We start from the raw sequence: 21,374 nt of genomic DNA, 5'->3' as shown, positions 1-21,374 counted from the left end.
TTTTATTCAGCTGCCCTAAGCTTGTGGACATCTACAGAGTTCCTTAGACCCTACAGCTTTTGTCCTGACATGCATTATGAATTTTTATTATCAGTGTCTAATCAATTTCCACAGCTGAACTCCAATCACATTCCAGAAACACCTCAAGGAAAATTAACAGGATGTATCTAAGCACAAACTGGATTAGAACAGCAAATAAATACAAAATATATCTGTTTTCACATTGTCATTATGGGTTATTGAATGTAGATTTATGGGCAAAATGCATTTACATCCATTTTAAATAAAATCTACATCATAATAAAGTGTGCAAAACGTGAATGGCTTTGACACACACATCCAAACACACATGCACCCATACACACACACACACACACACACACACACACACACACACACACACAACACATATACAGACAAACACCAGGTTCTGACTTACATCTTGGTTGCTCATGTCCCAGTAAGGCCTCTCGCCATATGACATCACCTCCCAAGTGACGATCCCATAACTCCAGACATCTGAAGCCGAAGTGAACTTCCTGTAAGCGATTGCCTCTGGAGCTGTCCACCGCACTGGGATTTTACCACCCTGAGAGAAATAAAGAGAGAAGAGGACACGAAAGGGAAAAATAAATGAAAAGAAGGAACATTTTTTTCAAGAATTGCTTTATAGTTACCCTCTTGAATTCTTACCAGACACTGATGAATTTGCCTACAATTTTTCTCTAGCATGTAAGTGAAGACAAAACAGATATTAATAGTATAGAAAACTGACTAACATACAGTGCAGCTGTTCCACTGACCACCTACATTATGTTTTTTCTAATGAGGACAAAGCAGACAGGAAGTTAAATGGTCCAGTGCCTAAATCTATGAAAGGATACTTCTAAATAATGACAAAATTTCCATCAGTCTAATGTTAAAGACCAACTGAACATGGTGTGATACAAATTGGATAATGGTTGTATTCACTGTCTAAGCGACATGGGGGAATCAGCAATTAAATCAATGTGGGACACAATATAATGTAGGATGGCTCCACAATGTGAAAAGAAAGAAAGGCTGAAAATTACCAGTGAGCTGGTGTAGGTGGGGTCAGAAGTGTCCTCCTCCAGATATCGTGACAGGCCGAAATCAGACACCTTACACACCAGGTTACTGTTGACTAAGATGTTCCGAGCTGCCAGGTCCCGGTGAACATAACTCATCTCAGCTAGGTACCTGAAACATCAGCAGGATTTATTTTGTGAATGTGTGTGTTATCTGTTGCCAGCAACCTGGACAACTATGAAGAGGTAATGGGATTTAGTGTGTGTCCATGTTTGTCAGTGGATGTGAATGTGTTGCTGTTAACTTGAGTAAACAGATTGATTTGCTATACAATATGTCATGTAGTTTGTGTTTTTCTGTGTGTTTGTATGAGTGTGTGAAAAAGAGAGTTTGCAGGGAGCAGCCTATCTCAAGCTGCTGATGTATGAGTTTAACTCATTACAAACAGTGCTGAATATTATGAAATCTCAGTATTAAAAAGAAATCTAACTTCTCATAACAATCACTGAAAGACCAGAAAAAAAGTTGCTTTTTAATCTTTAAGATAAAAATGGATTTCTGTACTGTAGCAGGAGTGTATGTGTCTGTACCTCATTCCAGACGCGATGCCTCTCAGCATACCAACCAGCTGGATCACTGGGAACTGCCCATCATTCTGCTGCAAAACCATGAACCATGAAAGGATTATTTTCAGTTATCACACTTTTTTAAACTTTAGTTATTTAGAGGAAGTATAGCAGGTAAAAAGATATTTCAGTACTTGGCATAAGACGTCATAACAAACCTTTTTTGAGAAAAAATGATCCCTTTCTGCTATGTAGATGGTGTAGCAATTATTATTGTTATTCTGCCTTTTCATTGAAAGAGCAGCGCAGAAGGATGATGAGCGCTGATTACATGTCTCTAGCTTTGTATGCTTTTTTCTATTTTCATGTGGTGCTTCAATCCTCTCGGCATAATCCATTGCATAATGTGATATACCTCTAATTGATACTGCACAGTCTGACACAGATTGCAAACTGGGATTTCATTAAACCCACCTTACACAATGTCACATACAGTAAAGATCACTGTTGAGGAAGGGATCTTTTCCAATATGCTTTTAATAAAAGTGTCTGTGAGCTCACAGCCTCCGAAACCAAGTGAACCCCTTTACAATGTAAGAGGTGGAGGACTGTGTCAATTTGAACTTTTCTAAACCAGTATGAGAAATAGTTTTTTTTTTCTTTTGGAAACTATTATTATTTTTTCCTTTGGAGTCTGGTACAGTTAGGCATTTTTAAGCTGGATTAATTTGAACCGAGTCGGTCTCTGATCATATTGGCCGATGGGCTTTTGTTGCCCCAAAGAAGTACAGTATGTGATATGATGCTAAAAATGCTAATCCTATAGTAGCAATGGATCCTTGCCATGTGTAGCTCATGCATGGTTTGTTACAAGCATATAGAGGCATTTGAATGATCTATATTTATTATATGTTATATTTTTCCATATAACTTTTATTACATCACAAGTCTATATTGAATTGCTGGTGATATCTTCTTAATGTGCACAAACATAACACCTCAATATCAAAACAAAAACAAACAAAAAAAAAAAAAAAAAAAAAAAAACACATATAATGAGAAGGTGGAGCTTTGAATGAGCTCCATGTTAATAAGACCTGAAATATTCAGCTTTTTGTGTCACTTCTTCACCATTGGACCAGACTGTCTAAGTCTCTTATAAACACCTTTGACATTCCTGCTGACATAGCTGCAGTCGAAGGTTTTCCTGCGCCTTTTAATTCACTTTGTGCATCAAAGCATACCTTTGATGCTCCTTTAGCCTAATCCTCTGCGGTCAAAACCATCTTCTAGGTACACACACACGCATTGATCCTCTGGGTCTTGTGCCTGCAAGATGGTCATGCTAGGACAGCAACACCAGCGAGATCGATCACGGTGTTTGTGTGTGCGTATGAGTCAGCGGATGATTTCTGAGTCAAAAGGAGTCACGCTGTGAGAACCAAACATCAAAGAGTTTTCCTTCTGTTTTTAGAGGCACCTCGAAAGGAGGGCAGGATCAAAGAGACGGACAGACAGACTGGCAGGATCAGGAGAAAAGAGAACAGGAAGGAAAAACAGAGAAGGTGTTTCTTTCTCCAAAAACTCCACTTTCCATCTGTTCCTCAATGTGTATTTATGTATTTAGTCTGTATGTGACTTTGGAATAAAGACAAATGACCTGATACTGTAACTGTGTATGACTCTGTTACTGAGCTATTTCAGAAAAATATGATATTGATAACTAATGTCTTCAACGTGATAACACTGAGAATATTATTTCTATTATATTCTCAAATCGAATAATTATATTTCCATGGCCACTAAGAAACTTTAATTCCATGATGATAATACTGTAGAAAGCTCAAGAATAAGCAAGTATGTTGTCCTTGGGTTCCACCCTAGTTAAAATCCGATTGGATGGGGACCCTCGTTTAAGTCATTTCTCAAAAAAGCATTTTAGTCCTAGTGCATTACTAAACAGTTTTACATCTATGTACAAAACAACTGTTTTATAAGTGATACAAGCTGCAGTGGAGGGACCTCCCAGGAGTTTGGCAGTTGAGTTTCTCGTGGAGTATGAAATGTCCTGGCAAGAACAAAGTTCACCTTGAGAAAACGAACACATTTTTTGCTTCTCGTGGAGTATATATCAGGCTTTAATCCAAAAATATCTGTATTTTATATATGTACAGCACAAGAGTAGTAGTATGATTGTATAGTACTCATTCCTGTACTTACACTACCTCTACCCAACATTAGAACTCTTTCCTGAATGTTATTTAAAGTTAAATAGCCCTGTATGTAACAGAGAGGTGCACTGTATGTGTGCTGCATGGAGGTGTTTCTTACCCTGAGAAACGAATCAAGTGCTCCATTCTCCATGAACTCTGTGATGATCATAGTAGGCCTGCTCTTGGTAACCACGCCCTCCAGCCTGATGATGTTTGGTTGGTCAAATTGTCCCATGATTGATGCCTCAGACAGGAAGTCCCTCCTTTGCCTCTCAGAGTAGCCCACCTTCAGGGTCTTGATGGCCACAGGAATTTCTTTTTTCCCAACAGGCTTCAGACGGCCTTTGTACACCTCCCCAAACTCACCTGAAGAAGAGGAAAATATCAAGGGGCTTAAACAAAATGATCACAAGCAAAATTACAAGGAAATGTTGAGATTATAGGTATTTATTTGCAATTTTTCAGTTAGATTTTTGTGTTGATGGTACAGTAGGTTCACTAGGTTCACATGAATGAATTACTTATGTATATTTACAAACACTGCATCATTGGGAGTCACTCAAATCATTAAGATGCAGCCAAAGGCTGTCAGAAAACAGTGTGTAGGGAAAACAAGTTCATTGTTTGTTTGTTTGTGTGTGTGTGTGTGTGTGTGTGTGTGTGTGTGTGTGTGTGTTGTCTCTTAAAGTCAGAGCCCCTAAACAAATGATTACACAATAAAAGAGGCTAATAAAAGAGGATTTTATGACGTAAAATGGGTCAGCTGTGAAATGTGATTGGTTGAGGTTCATACCATTTGGCTATCTTTTCATTATTAAACACCCGACATTAATCAAACAGGAACAAGCATATTGTTCTTTGCAGCAGCTGAGTTGGGGAATAATGTGAGTGGCAGGGTGTGTTAAACACATAAACACATTCTCAATCCTGGGAGGTACCCTCTGCACCATCAGTGTTATACTGATGGCCTCTGGGCAGCTCTTTTAGAGCAGATTGAGGTCGAGGGCTTTGTTCAAGGGCACACTGATGGTATTTTTGCAGACTGAAAGAACAACAAAAATTGAATCCCCTCAATAACCCTTCTCAGGGATGACAGGGTTGTGTAGCACAAGTGGCAAACAAGATAAAAGGGAGAGTGCCATTATTATTGCTAAGGTACTAACTCAACTGTCATCTCTTGTTTTAAAGGCAGCTAGGTGACCTGATGGGACTACTGAAACACAAAGTTCATATGTTCAATCCCTGTCTGCAGTTTAGTTTATATTGAAGACTAAAGTACTGTCAGCTTCATTTACCTTTATAGCATTCATTTATAGATTTATTAGTAATGGATCGAAAATGACCCAGAATTTCAATACTGCTCAATTTCAAAACTTCTCAGCAGAGATTTTTCGATCTCCTCTAGATTCTTATTGGAGAATGTCTTTCAAATTGAACAGCCCCGGGTTTTCTGTTAAAATATTGGCAGGTCCAAGTGCAAACCAAGAAAAACCTCATGACATGATTGTCACCATTTAGGTGTTTCATAAAGCAGTACTGTATTGCCTTTATTATTTGTGTGACACTGACCTTGTATCCTGCAGGCACGCTCAAGATGGACAATATTTATACAATACTTCCCTCTTAAATAAAGTAGCAGAAAATGTAAGTGCTCATGTAAAGCACCTCAGAATTGTACCATGGTATTACAGTAAGTTAGTGCTTAATTGTTTTATGCCTCTATTCCACCTCAGTGGAACACGTTAATCACATGAATGTAAAACAAAACTAAAAAAAAAAAAAAGAACTATAAACTAAACCCTGTGAGACGTTATATTGTCCTTGCTTCTTTCATTATTGCTTTTTTATGCTTTATGTTGTTCTGATCATTGGTTGTGCCTGGTTTGTTACAATGTCGAGAGTATGAACTGGTTGACCTTAATAAACTTGTTCAATATAAAGAAAATTTCCTTTCTGTAAAGACACAGATGTCTTCTGTCAAAATAACTGCAGCCATATGCTGCTTGGGGACATGAAAATTGAATATCACTTCAAAATAAAAGTTCTCATCCCAGAGAGAAAAATCAGTGCGTGAATTATAGATGAGTGATGGGGACTGGATGACAGGCTTTGTCGTCCTGTTGTCACTGTGATCTCTACTCCATATCTCACTGCTCATTAAAACTATCTACTGTCAGGGCTGTAAACCAGCAGAAAGAAAGAATGATGGAGAATAAAATGGGAGGGCAAATGGAAAGAAAATGGAGAAGACAGGAAGCAAAGGTGTGCAGAAAGGAAAGAGTGATGGGTAGTAATGAGACAGTATTGATAACACAGGTGAAGAGGGAAGGAAGTATAGGCACATGAACAGATTGGAATCTGAAACTGAATCAAAAGCACAATTTTTCACAAAGTAAGGCAAGATACGATGAGATGTCACTTGCACTACTTCTAAAAGAGAGGTGGTCAAGGACAGGATGTTGCACAATCTTGTCTTAAAGAGTATATCTCAGTAGACATTAAGTAAATTAATGGCCTTAAAGTGAGCTATAACCGCTTGTTTCTACTGGAAATTAAAGTGTTTACAGACTTTTTTTCCCATCAAATAAAAATGCTTTTTATGAAGGACTCTTACAGTGTGAGTGATAATAAGGAAGGAGGAAAAGAGAGGGGTGTTATCACAGAGGGAAATGAAGAGAGAGTAAGGTGAGATATTTTTATTATCTCCTAAGGGTGTTTTCTTCTTTTATCTTCCCTCCTCAATCTGTTGTTCTGCCTTCCCCCTCTTGGTTCTTTGTTTTAGCATCTCTCTATATGCAAACAAACTAAAACTCCAGAGGGGCTGAATCACAGAGAGATGAAGATAGTGGAAAGAAAAGAAAAGCCGAGGCAGGGAAAAAAAAGAGAAAGAGCTGGACTTGAATTTTCACTTTCTATTGTACCTGAATGGGAGTGACTTTACCTTTTAAAGGCTCAAAGTGAGACCACATTTCATATCGCCCAGACTCATATTTTCCCCCTCTCCCTACCGTTTTCATCCTTCCTCTGTCACCTCTGGTTGAGGTGAGGAACTTTCCCCTGAGAGAAATTAAGGGAGAAACGAAGGGATTACAGAAAGCCTCTCAAGAGTGGCTCAACAGACCAAAGTCCATTGTGCATACTCGCAGTGGTGAGGGTTTGAATCTGGTTCATGACCTTTATCACCCACAACTTCATGGCCATTTGGCTTTGATTGGTTTTGGTCCAAAGAAAACCAAAGAAGAAATCAGTGGCACAAGATGTTAAGTAAAAATCTTCTCCTTTCTAATACGAGGCAGACTTGAGATAAGAAGACAAATCTAATATTCAGAATATTAAAATCTGTGTATTATAATGAGTTATTGCCCACAGGGACGGATGAACATGTAGAAATAAAAGATCTTTGGCAATTCTGTTATAAAGACTTGAGCACAGATACACACTGCAGTGGGGTCAAGTAATAATATGGCAGAGCAGATATATCATTATCATATCATCTCATCCATTAGTGAGAACTAACAGTTACAGGGTCAACCTCCATTAATACTCATTTGACAAAAATAAAATGACTCATATCAACAAATTTATGTTAGTGTGTGTACCATGAAATATACTGTAATGATATCAACAAACAACTAAAACTACCTGCTTTATTTTGAGAGAAAAAAAAATATCTGTCAAAAGGAATAAACATTTCAAATGAATAGTTTTTCCATTTAGACGATACTTGCTCCATTTCCATATATTCAGTTAGAATATTTATCTGCTTATCATAATTTCACTTCATTTAAAACACCTTGCATGAGGCAGCATTAGATGTTACAAAGTCATATTGATTGGAAACCTTGAAACGTATTATGTTTCTTTAAAGCTTAGAGCCTTCATAAAAGGGTTTAATAAAGAGGCATGTGGGTCATGAATAGATGTGGAAAGAATAGTAGTATTACTGAAAACTCTCAAAGATAATATTTTTTCTGGTCTCTGATTAATTATAGGCCAAACATTGGACTTTCTGTTAATATGGGAAATATATGAAAAAAGATACCAAAAGGAAATTGGCAATGGAAGCAAGGTAACAATCAGGATTCACTGATATTAAGGAACAATAATATGTTAAGTGCAACAAACCATTTAAATTTTGACAGCGGTGAAAGCAAATACTCTTTCTTAAAATACTTTCTTACATTTGTGTTAAATGTGGTCTCAAAGAATTTCAAAATCTCTTTGATTCTGCTGAGCAGCACTTTTTTAAATGTATACGTACAGCAATCTGCACATATGGCATCCCCTGGAATCAACCTTTGTCTTTCCACCCACTGCATTTAATGACTCGTATTTCGGTCCTTTATAACACATTACAAGATAAACTAAATACAACAGATTCTGTTGCTGTACAGATTATAGCTAAAAGGTTATGGTATGTAAAATAAGAGAGCATGGTTCTAGTGTCTCTATGTACTTTATTTCTTCACTGGGAACCAACTGTATACACAAGCAGTGTGGCAATGCTCTAAATACCACTCCTTCTCCATGTTGTCACCACTTTTTCTTAAGTATTAAATATATCTACCTCATTTCTAACAAACCTTGTTGCTACATGATGACTCAGCCCTAAATCCTTGAATAAGAATATGGTGTTTGCAGGATTAATGGCATCAAAAACTGCCTGGTTATGAGATGGAAGTCCCCCCCATGAACTGAATATATCTCAATAGAAACTATCTTTGTATGACATTTTGATGCCTCCTGTGCTCTGGCTCAAGGAGCAAAAACTACTTGTTTCAAGTTCTACTGAAGACTGCGACAACACGAAATATGACAATGAAGTATTGATAAATAATGACTAACTGGCTTTTAATATTATCTGAAAAAACTTTGGCCTGAAAACTGTAAATTACAATATTTTTCTTTACTCCTGGTTTTCCATTGTGCTGTCACTGGGTGTACACTGTGTTTGTGAACCTATTTGTGACCTCGTGTAGCAGTCCTAAGCATAATTCAAAGTCAAAATCTGCTTCATTGCCAATTCTGCCACATGTAGAGCACATACAGAGAATTAAAATTTCATTATTCTCAGACCAGATCTCTAAACACTAAATAGTGCAGTGTAAAAATACAAATAGGGCATGCAAAATAAGCTAAGTTAAAATCAAGTAAAAAATAAAATAAATAACATAAGGCACATAGCAGCTTAGAGTACGAAACCAGTGCAATATATAAACAGTACATGTATAATGGATGGTAGTGCAATTAAATGAGCTCTCAGTCTGGTTAAAGTCACTGTGGTGCACAGAGAGCAGTCCAAATACTGCATAAAGTGACTGGTGCAGCTGCTGAGGTCAGTGTGTGTGTATGTTTTCATATGTTTTATGTATTTTATTACTGTATATTATGTGTGTATTATGAATCAGGGATCAGTAGTAAAAATAAGGCATTTGATCTTACAGACTGTAAAGTTCTTCCTTAATTTTTGTTTGTTTCTATAGTTTTTCCTTTTTTTCCAAATAGCTGAAATGCAGAAACTCTCCCCAAAATGTTTCAGGGGAAGCTCTGGGACTCCATTTCATATCCAACTGTCTCCATTTGCCAAACATCACATAGCATTTTTACAGTGAGAGCTCAGATAGCCAAAGAGAATGCATGAAGACAGTTTTAATTTATTCCTGTGAAAGTTTTCAGCATGAATAAAACATCTCTCCTGACTTCAAAGGAAAAAAATAAAGCACAATATTAAATTGGCATTGCACATTTCCAGATCTTTCTCATTGACACAAAAGTCTGGCACAGTTGAAGAATTGAGTAATTTATGGTAGATTATCTGCTGCTGCAAGTGGCAGAAATCAAGGTTTATTTTTCTCTCACTTGCTTTTGAAGAAGTGTATAGTAGATCTGTAAATTTTGTTTTTTTAATCTAACTCTTTAACCAAAGCTTTTTTAAAATAGAATGAATGCACAATGCTCTCTGGCACGTTACAGTAATTATGGATATTCATTTTAGGCATTTGTTGAGTTTCTCAAATTGTAGAAACCACACGAGAGAAAGGAGGGGCAAGCCAGAGGGTCTAAGACACAAGTAGCATATACGGAAATCTCTACCTGATCCGATGACCTCCTCTATTTTCACACAGGAGGGGTCAATTTCCTTGGCAAACTCTCGCACAGCCTCATTGGGGTCCTCATAGGTAAAAGGGTCAACATAGATCTTGACCCCTGGTGAACTGTGACCTTCGGACAGGGAGGGAAAGGTCACAGTTGGGGTGGGGCCGCTGAACATGTCAGGCCTCAGCGTCACCTCTGCAGAAAAAATGAAGAAGTGAGTGATGCAAACTTAAACACTTGGTGACTGATGCATGTTCACTTACATGAAGGCATCTATTTAATAACTGAGGCAGAAGTATCATTATTGACTGTACCTCCTCCTGTGTTGTACTGCTGCAGCTTGTCACCGTACACACTCTCCTTCAACTGCCTTCTCCTACAGACAGAAACACAGGTTGAAAAAATTTGGGAAAGACAGAAACTTTACACAAAAAAGTGAAATTGTTATAAGAATAACATGCTAATTGGTTGTCTCTTCAACAGGGTTGAGATTAGCCATTATTGTTTCATACCTGCATTTCCAAATGTCTTCATACATAAACTACAGTAAAGTGACAAGTGCAACACACTTAGAAATATATACTTAAGTCTGTTAAGCAGGCTTCATTATTTTTTGTCTCAAGGTTTCTCTAAAAAATGTGACATTTTAAGCAAACTGATTTCAACTTGAATTTTATTTCCCCATGCATCCAAATGTTGGTGTTTCCTGCTGCAAGTTGACATATGTGTGTGTTTGTGTGTGTGTGTGACCTGTCATTACACCACTGAAATTCTATAACTGGGTAACAAGATGACAACTGAGCAAACTCACTGTGCTGAGTACTAATATAGGATATGACTCAAAGCCCTGGAAGTAGGCGGACCATGAGTAGAGGAATTTTTATTTTAATTTATCCTATTGAGGGTGCAAAGAAAATGCTTCGCACCCTTACTTTTTCATCACTGATTTTGTATGCAACTTTTATACATTTTTTGAATCTTGAGCAAATATGGGTACATTAATTGATAGGCAATAATTGTTCATGTAGTTTTTTGTTTCTGTGTATTAGTCTGTGTGTAGGGTCTGTGTATGTGTGTGTGTTACCTGGTGCAAATGATGGCGATGGCTACCAATGAGACAATACACACTCCACCTACTAAAGATCCTGCAATCAGAGAGAGCTGCTGTCCCAGCTCTGATTTATATTCATCTGCAGAAACACAGACAAACATATTCCCACATACAAACTGAAAACAGGGGTGATACTTTCCTGTTTTTGAAGCTCACTTACATGCATAAAACTGAGTCTGTTAAATGGCAAAATATACACCTGACTTTCTCTCTCTTGAACACATCAAACATCCTCTACAAGGCTCGTTTTACATGACTGCAAGCACTCATACACATAAAGTAGGACAGAATTTAATTACTTCACAGCCAGAGTTTCACTCTTGCTCAACCTCTCACATTCCCTCTCTCAGTCCTGCACTCTCTCTCCTCTCCACCACAAAACCCCCACTCATCCACCCACGCACACCTCCACACACTCCAGCCCACAACCCAACCACTTACCGTCCGTGAGGGTTTGGAAGAGCATCTCCTTGCTGAAGATTCCATAGCCGGCCACAGTTCGGGCCCTCACCTGAACCACATAGCCAGTCCCAGGCCTAAGTCCCTCCAGAACCACACTGGGTGTCTCACTCTGGACCACTGAACTGTTCAGGACTGATGACTGGGACTGAGGAAAAGTACACAGAGACATGGGAATGTTTCACAGTGATCCAAGACAGACTATAATACTTCTTAAGCCACAGATCAAGAGATGCACAGACTAAATTCCATACTCAGTTTTGACCTTCAACTAAGACAAATTTGATTCTTCTAAAGCTTCAGCCCAAACTGACATTTACTATTTTCTAACTGTGACACAGCAGACACCCTGACAAGACTGATGAACTGTAGCACGAGTATGAATTCACATATTTCTCTATCACATTATTTTTCTTTTCTGTTTAAACAAAAACAGCTGAAATACTCTCAAGTATATTTTATTTCTGTTTACAATTGAGTTGTTTGTCTGTTTTGACTGTTCTTTTCACAATGTAAAGGGACATTTCACTCAACTTGCAAGAAAGAAATTTTTACTGTCACCCACAGCTGAGACAGACATGGGGGTAGTTTTGGCATTTTAGATATTTGCATCCAACACCAGAAAGACAAATGGAAATTTTCAGGCAACAGGCAAATGACATTTATATATATATGTTTCCAGAAAATATAGAGTTATTCTGAGTAATCCTATGAACTTCAATTATTTCCTACTGTAAGAATGTTACTATAAAAACTGTTCAAAAGAAGTCTATAGATTTATCTGGAGTGATCAGGGAACTGCTTTTTGTGTCAAAACTACCAAAAGCTACAAGTGTGTTAAACCTAAAGTAGAACTGAGCATTATTAATGGCAGTGGTCAGAAGTCTATTCTGTCGCACCTGTAACCACAAATCAACTGTGATGTTAAAGAGAACTGATGCAGCCTGGAGTACACGTCTCCATCACAGCAAGGTGAGAAAAATGTCATTTGCTAATGTCACTTTTCTTTGTTTTTAATAGCACACACTGGGTTCCATTTGCTCCCCTTATACCAGTGCAGTGTCAGTGAGAAAGCAAAAAGAAATTATTTTAAAAGCACATAAAACCTAAAATATTTGCATGCCAAGACACCACTAGGGTTGAAAAACAAAATGTTTCTGTAATTTGGGTGAAGTGACCCTTCAACAACCCTTCATGCATTTGCTGGTCTTCAAATCCCAATAAAAAACAGACTTTTGTTTGTTTACTCTCAGCCCATTACTTTTATCAAGGTCTTCTAATTTCTAAAGCCCTCTTTTCACCACCCCTCCACTTAAATCCCTTTCTTTGCCTCCCCCCTTCATTATACAACCTCTCCTCTATCTTCCAGTCATCATTCATTTTGTCTTCCACTAGCTCTATATATTTCTCCTACCTAATTCTCATGTCCCTCCTCTTTTTTGCTGTTTTCTACATCTTTCATCTCCTGTTTTAATCATTCCTACCCTCAAATATAATAAAGTGATAATGCAGTTAATTACTTATTGTCCACAGAAACAGATTTACCAGAGCAATTGGTTTTCTCTCATCTCAGCCCGTCTACTGAGGTGAATTAAGCTTCAGACCTATCAGGCCCATCTTATAAATCCAAGGCTACAACCTTTTACCTCTATGTTTCTACTCCCTCCTCCTGTGCTTCCTCTCACCCATTTCCTTTCAGAAAAAAAGGTTTTACTGAAAGTCAAACAGACAGATATGGTGTGGCAATGGCATGAGGAGGGGGAGGAAATCATGCTGTGAGGATGAAGGGTGGAGAAGGTGGAGGGCATCGACGGCGGAGCAAAGAGGAGAGGGAAAGATAAAATGATGAAGAAAGGAGTTTAGGAGGGAAAGGAGTGGGAAGAAAATTAGAGGAGGAAAAAAGAAGAATTAAAAGAAGGGGCAATGCACAAAACAGAAAATCCTTAGTAATGTGTCTGTCCTCTTGTTGCTCTTAAATCCTTTTTTGCTGTGTGTGACAATATTTATTCTTACAGTTTTGGCATACATACATACATACATACATACATACATACATACATATATATATATATGAATATATATATATAAAATATTAAATATAATTTCTTTTTGTGTGGGGCTGATATACTGTACTGTGACCAAAATCAGACTCCACTTACCCTACGGTGATAATAAGGGCATGACACGGACAACAGTACAGTTTTTTTGTGTTAAAAGCTGCGGACGATAGTGAAGATAGTAAGCTGTGGTCACAGAAGTAGGGGTTTTGTGTTATGGGTGGGGCTTGGATTTGGAGGTGTGCATGGGATTTATGGTGGTGATGGGGTGGTTCTCTGCTTGCCACAGTGAAGAGGTTAGGGGGCAGCTCATCTGGGAAGGTCTGGTAACCAGAGATAAGTAGTAAGGAAAAAAATCAAGACTCCCTGTGCCATATCAAATGTACTACATTAAAACCTCATTATCTATAGAGTGCCTAAGAGGGGAGGAAGGATTGAAGGAAGGATGGAGGAGTAGAAGAAGGAAAGGAAGGTGGAGAAATGCAACATATCAGAAAAGGAAGCACAGCTGTCGGTTAGAAAAACCTGTCCTCTCTCTTTCCAGGCTTATCAATCCACTCCCTGAGGACTTCTTCGCTTGGAGCTATGAGCTAAAATTAGTCACTTCATGGAGTTGGATTGACTACAGTGTAAGATACAGTATTTCTCTTAGGATGTGCATCAAGGATGAAGATTGAAAATAAGAAACAATGAAAGAACAAACTGACAGCTTTTGATTCTGGAACTAAATTGGCTTCCATGTTAAAAAATAAATATTAAAGCAAAGGCTTCAGCAAATAAGGCCGACTCGCAGTAAAGTCGCTGACCTGATTTTGACAAAGTGAGTGCAGCTACAATACATCTGCCAGTGAGCGAACTGCTTCTCACTCTGTCTTCAACTCACTGTAATTGCTCTTCGAGAAACTGAGTCTTAACTTTCTCTTTGTCTGCTATTCTTTCCTTGCCTGGAACACTTCTGTTACAAAAAACTTTGGAAGAAAAGCTGCTGCAAGTTATGCCATCTGCAACATCCTTTGTTTTTTCCACATACAGCAAGCCTTCCAGATAATTTCTTTGGATATTTTGTTTCCTGTAATATCAAAGTTAGGCTGAAGGGTTGGACAGTCTTTTCAAATAAGAGTCATCTGTGCATACACGTGATCTCCACTAGCTTCTGCTACAGAACAGAATTGATTAAAGAGCAAACAAGGGTCATTGAGAGAATGCAAATGAGTAAAAGTGAGTCAAAGTGGTTGTTGTGCCCTTATGTGTATAACAGCATGGATGCCAAGAAATGTAGGAGGTGGGATACAACTCAGACAGATCTAGTCTACCACACTGTAGACACAGAATGGGATTCAAACCTGGAACCTTCTTTGTGTGAGGTGACAGTGCTAACCACCACATTGCCATGCCTCTCTCAATATATCATACGAATGGCTTATTGATAAAGCAAAATTTCCTTTTTTGTTTCAGTGATGATGGTTTTTATGCTATATGATTATTCTAACCTACTGTCATGCAACCCTCATGCTACAAGTGCTCTTTGAAAATAATATGGGTAAGATTTTAATGTGATCTCATCAAAAGTATATATTTGTAGGGTATGAACATTATACTGTGTATACTCCCTTCATGTACCAGTGTACTTTCTTTTTTTTTTTACTTACTTTGGTTAAAAGTTAAATGCAACTCATCAAAAGCATTAGCATGCATGTTGGAAGGCAAAGTTTGGTAAACAGTTTAGGTACCTGTGTAATGATAAATGGTTGTGTTGGTGTATTTAAACAGTTATATGGAATTTAGCTCCTGCTGTCACCACATGTTTTAAAAGCAGCCATAACCCCAGCAATAAAAATGACACACAAACACACATTCTCCTTTCCCCTTGTGCAGCACATTACAAGTACAGCCATACTCAATGCTGAGCTGGAAAATTGGAATCTGTGAGAGAGCCCTGTGGAGTCGTGGACTTTAGGACTGTGTTTTTATCAGAGTATAGATAAGAAAAAGCATCTTGAGCATTTAAAGTTTTTAGCTCTGTTTGTAGCTGAGGGTTTCCGTAAGTTATGGAAGCATCAAGTCAGTGACAGTATGAATTAAAAAGAAAAAAAAATAATGGTAGTACCCCCTTTCAAAAAATGCCAAGAACTATTTTCTTCAGTTTTGTAGAAAGCATGGGAAGATGGCAGAGAATCAATTGTGGGCTGTGGATGAGGATGTACATTATTCTTTTCGGTGTATCTCACACACTCCCTTGTAGGTGCTTTGCTCTTTGTTTTTATCCTTCAGCAGTAATCATATTTTTTTCTTGCAGCTGGTGGCTCATCTTCAGAAAAGATGAAGATATTCTTATGTTTAGCTTCAGGTGATAGATATGCTCTTAAATCCATTACTTCTCATTGACTGAAATTACTAAGAAGACAAGATAGGCAGCCACAACTAGTTCTCTCTTTCAGTTTTTTCTTTCCTAGAGCAGCAGTGTTTGATAGGAAACCAATAGGCTCGTCCACATATCACCTCTGAATCAGCACTCATTGGTGCCTGAGGTTCGAAATTCTATATGCAGGATATTTTGGTGACTGAACGGTGGCAGTTAAGTGTTGTGTGCCCTAGTCTCCTGGTTCACACAGGTTAGGACCTTGACTGTCTCAGATATCTTCACAGATCAGAGTGGCAGAAGCTTTGATTTCAACAGCATTCACTGGAAAATAAATTGTTGCTCTAGTCTTCTTGCCGTTAAGAGATTCAGCAAGGGAGCTGCTCTCAAGATGTCCATATACAGTACATCGCAAAAAGAAGTGAAATTACCATATTAATCATCATCATGCTTTATTCTCTTTTGCAAAACACTGAAAATAGGAACAGCATTTCACAGCAGCTGATAATGAGGAAATTGTCTTCTTTAACTTTTATCTTTCCTCTGAATAGGAGTTTAAGTACATATGAACAAAACGTATGGTGGAATCTGGTAGAAAACTCAACTCAGTTCCCTCCACCCACATGCCCGCTCCATCAGGTCTGTCCTGACCATCAGATGCTCACCTCTCTGGTCTGGCCTCAGCATCAAATTAATGGATGGACTGACAGGCAGTTGATGGATAAAGAATGTGAAAGTACCTCTTGTACAATGATTCTGTCCTTAAGATCAGAACTGCTGAAACTGTTTTCTTCTATTCTTGCTACAGTGGTCCAGAGTTTGATTGAAGGACATAATGGAAATTCTAAGAGTATGTTTTATATCTCTCAGCACATCTGCTGATCACTGGCAATGGCAATGTGAACACAAAGACTTATTTTGAATATCGCCCGTTTCACATCAAACTCAATTGCATAGGACAGACATCGTCAACAACAAGGCCTGGATGAGTAGACGATTTCCAGGTGAGATTTTCTTCTGTCAGAGAGTGAGTCTTTCATAGATAAAGGTACTCTAACTACTAGAACCAGTAGTTTGTGCTGACATGTGTCAGAGAGACTGAAAACCCACACACAGTTGGCTGGAGAGCCAAATCTAGGAAACAACCTCACTCAAAAAAACAATAGAGCAGTATTTGTGGCTGCAGCCCACTAAACTGTAACAGTTCTCTTTATGGACTTTGGAATATGTGCAATTAGTACCACAAAGAGCTTATAGTGAAAACAGCATCAGAGCTGTCCAGACTTCACAGTGTAACTGAAAAAAATGATAGGATTATATTTCCATCAAAGAGTTACAAAATATGCAGTTTCATTATTTGCAGTGTGTCATCAAAAATACTTATGATGCAAATACTAAGGGTAAAATCACCGTCCATAATTTTATTCTGAATTTTTCATGAGTTACTGTTTCTCTGGGTGATTAAACTGATGAGAGATCTATGGGTTCTTAGTGTTTCTGTTAGAAGAGTTACTTCATCATTTAAATGGTTGATTTAATTAGAACTTCCTGAACCCATAGATCCATTTTGATCTTCAACTACTTCATTTAATGTTCATGTAAGAAACATACACAGTTTCATTTCATTCAATAAATTGATAAAACATTATTTTACAATTTAGCTGAAGTGATGAAGTTCTATAGCTTGACATGAGCTCACTGTAGTCAGTTGTTAATGAATACATACTCATTTTTGCTGCATGACTGCTATGAACAATTTATATATATGGCAGAATAAAAAGAGGCTCTCCATCACTGTAAAATCTGTCAGTAAGTACCAGGCCCCATAAAACATATGTTGTAGCTGTAAGATTAATTCTGACTTACAAGGAAATAATTGTGTCTAACAGATGATACATTAACTCAACCCTTTAACAGACATCAAGCATAAATGAGAGAGAAAATACATCAATTACAGGAATTATAAATCTAAGAAATATGTTGACAGGTTTCTGCCTTCGGCTATCCGTAATTAATACTCATGTCGTGTCTTTGGGGAGCAGCATTCATCAGATTACAGCCGCGGACACAGATAGCAAGAGTACTTACACTGAAGTGACCACAAATGATTAATAATAACAAAGGTAATATAATAAGTCTGCAGTTCATCTACAGGGATTTTTTAATATTTTTGTTAATTGGTTTGGTTTTTCAACTCACAACCCTTGTTGGGTGTACTCTCATTGCTCTCATCAGCTGTAGCATGCAGTTAAAACCTCACCTGCCCAGCGCCAAACAGACAGAGCTAATGACTAGCTGTTGATCATAGTGGATTGTTTAGCAGCTACAGAGAAAGAAGCTGGTGAAGACAGATAAACAGATAAAAGGAAAGAAAATATTGCATTTACAATATACAGTGGGTACGGAAAGTATTCAGACCCTTTTAAATTTTTCACTCTTTGTGTCATTGCAGCTATTTGCCAAAATCAAAAAAGTTCATTTTATTTCTCATTAATGTACACTCAGCACCCCATCTTGACAGAAAAAAACAGAAATGTAGAAATTTTTGCAAATTTATTAAAAAAGAAAAACTGAAATATCACATGGTCATAAGTATTCAGACCCTGTGCTCAGTATTGAGTAGAAGCACCCTTTTGAGCTAGTACAGCCATGAGTCTTCTTGGGAATGATGCAACAAGTGTTTCACACCTGGATTTGGGGATCCTCTGCCATTCTTCCTTGCAGATCCTCTCCAGTTCTGTCAGGTTGGATGGTGAACGTTGCTGGACAGCCATTTTCAGGTCTCTCCAGAGATGCTCAATTGGGTTTAGGTCAGGGCTCTGGCTGGGCCAGTCAAGAACGGTCACAGAGTTGTTCCGAAGCCACTCCTTTGTTATTTTAGCTGTGTGCTTAGGGTCATTGTCCTGTTGAAAGGTGAACCTTCGGCCCAGTCTGAGGTCCTGAGCACTCTGGAAGAGGTTTTCTTCCAGGATATCTCTGTACTTGGCTACATTCATCTTTCCTTCAATTGCAACCAGTCGTCCTGTCCCTGCAGCTGAAAAACACCCCCACAACATGATGCTCCCACCACCATGTTTCACTGTAGGGATTGTATTGGGCAGGTGATGAGCAGTGCCTGGTTTTCTCCACACATACCTCTTAGAATTAACGCCAAAAAGTTCAATCTTGGTCTCATCAGACCAGAGAATCTTATTTCTCATAGTCTGGGAGTCCTTCATGTGTTTTTTGGCAAACTCTATGCAGGCTTTCATGTGTCTTGCACTGAGGAGAGGCTTCCGTCGGGCCACTCTGCCATAAAGCCCCGACTGGTGGAGGGCTGCAGTGATAGTTGACTTTGTGGAACTTTCTCCCATCTCCCTACTGCATCTCTGGAGCTCAGCCACAGTGATCTTTGGGTTCTTCTTTACCTCTCTCACCAAGGCTCTTCTCCCACGATTGCTCAGTTTGGCTGGACGGCCAGGTCTAGGAAGAGTTCTGGTCGTCCCAAACTTTTTCCATTTGAGGATTATGGAGGCCACTGTGCTCTTAGGAACCTTGAGTGCTGCAGAAATTCTTTTGTAACCTTGGCCAGATCTGTGCCTTGCCACAATTCTGTCTCTGAGCTCCTTGGGCAGTTCCTTCGACCTCATGATTCTCATTTGCTCTGACATGCACTGTGAGCTGTAAGGTCTTATATAGACAGGTGTGTGCCTTTCCTAATCAAGTCCAATCAGTTTAATTAAACACAGCTGGACTCCAATGAAGGAGCAGAACCATCTCAAGGAGGATCAGAAGAAATGGACAGCATGTGAGTTAAATATGAGTGTCACTGCAAAGGGTCTGAATACTTATGACCATGTGATATTTCAGTTTTTCTTTTTTAATAAATTTGCAAACATTTCTACATTTCTGGTTGTTTCTGTCAAGATGGGGTGCTGAGTGTACATTAATGAGAAATAAAATGAACTTTTTTGATTTTGGCAAATGGCTGCAATGACACAAAGAGTGAAAAATTTAAAGGGGTCTGAATACTTTCCGTACCCACTGTATGGGTAAGATTTTAATGTGATCTCATCAAAATCACTTAATACAGCTGAGGTTTGTAAAAAAGATATTTTTATCATGTTCCATTTAGGTTTGATGAAATTGTAAGACTCAGATTCAATAGCCCTTTCTGTGGCCTTTAACCTTTACTTGACAGCTGATGGTCTAGGGACAGACAATAATGGCAGAGAGAAAGCGTATGGCATGCAACAAAGGTACCCTGCCTGAAATGGAGCTGTGGGTGCTGAATACACACAATACTTTGACATGCTGGTATATTATACCTTTTGAAACAAAAAATACCCTTTTATCTAATTACCTGTTAAACAATATGTGTCAAAAAAATAAGTTTTTCAATGTGTCACCTAAATTTTGTGGTTTTCTGATTCAATAGCCTCCCAACAGTTTCTGTAGGGTTTTCAAATTAAATTTTGCTAATGCATGGAATTTAATATCTATTGCATAGTTATACTGGCCAATGTACTGAACGATGAAAATACAGTAGTGGTGATATGACCTGATATTAAATGACACTTTTTTAGCCATTTACAGCAGCTTATCTCTACAATTTGCAATATAAGAATAAAATGAGTGTGTAACCAAATTAAACAATTACAAATCATAAATTTATTAAAGTTCAGACAAGCTTTCATTAAAATCTTCACTTGCCCATTCTGAACTGATGAGAATCTTATCTACTGTATCAGCACTAGCAGTGTTTGCATGTACCCTGATATATGCATGTGACAAGGTAGTGATGTTAGGCGTTTACTTGATGTAGGCTGTGTCCAATGAAATGCTGTGAATAAACATACCAGATAATGTAAGTTTATATGTAAGTAAGGCAGGGCGTAGGAGTTTTTTCACTTTTATCAAAGTTATTATGATGAAGTATTTGAGAGGTGGTGAGAGTGTGGCTGCTCTTCAGTAACAGTCTTAGTAATAGATGACTTAGATGTAGTTGATATTGAGTTTGCCTGTTTTATTGACTCTAAAGGATTACTGGCTGTGACCATAACAACAAAAAAGCACAGACACACACAGCATTCAGACATTTATCACCCCACTCTACCTTGTCATAGTATCGTATCTCGTAGTCGAGGATAATTCCGTTGGGCTGTTCGGGCGGCTGCCATGACAACGAGAAACTGCGGCTCGTCGAACTCACTTGGTGCATTATGGGAACTACGGAGGGAGCTGTTAACAGACATATACACACACAAGTACACACAATCAATTAGGTAGTTAAAGAAATCACTAGCATGTTGTAACTACATATTACCAAGGATCATGAAAACAAATTACAGCACTTGTCCCTGATGGGAAAACAAGAGTTATGCCTCTAATGCATTTCTACCCAAAATTTTAGGACCCAAAAAGATGTTGGCTGTAATGTAGTTCATGGTGTTGCTTCTGTGATCTTTTTATGAGATGGTTTCC

At 38.2% G+C, this 21,374-nt stretch overlaps 1 protein-coding gene across 1 annotated transcript in view; it reads right to left on the bottom strand.

Annotated features, from left to right (window-relative positions):
* The window catches only part of LOC113139689 (ephrin type-B receptor 1-like), a 71,410-nt gene that overhangs the window by 6,958 nt on the left and 43,078 nt on the right, over positions 1-21,374 (bottom strand). Inside the window, exons 9-17 of the mRNA XM_026323068.1 lie at positions 21,007-21,131; positions 11,478-11,643; positions 11,010-11,115; positions 10,240-10,301; positions 9,923-10,120; positions 3,948-4,195; positions 1,641-1,708; positions 1,074-1,221; positions 440-589 (exon numbers count right to left, since the gene is read on the bottom strand). Of these exons, the coding sequence (XP_026178853.1) occupies positions 440-589; positions 1,074-1,221; positions 1,641-1,708; positions 3,948-4,195; positions 9,923-10,120; positions 10,240-10,301; positions 11,010-11,115; positions 11,478-11,643; positions 21,007-21,131 (1,271 nt within the window). The remainder of the gene's footprint in view (positions 1-439; positions 590-1,073; positions 1,222-1,640; positions 1,709-3,947; positions 4,196-9,922; positions 10,121-10,239; positions 10,302-11,009; positions 11,116-11,477; positions 11,644-21,006; positions 21,132-21,374) is intronic.

Source organism: Mastacembelus armatus, chromosome 4, assembly GCF_900324485.2.
Source record: "Mastacembelus armatus chromosome 4, fMasArm1.2, whole genome shotgun sequence".
In the NCBI taxonomy this organism is placed as follows: domain Eukaryota; kingdom Metazoa; phylum Chordata; class Actinopteri; order Synbranchiformes; family Mastacembelidae; genus Mastacembelus; species Mastacembelus armatus.
Note: the sequence above shows the minus strand (reverse complement) of the source record. Positions and strands in the feature narration are given on the sequence as shown.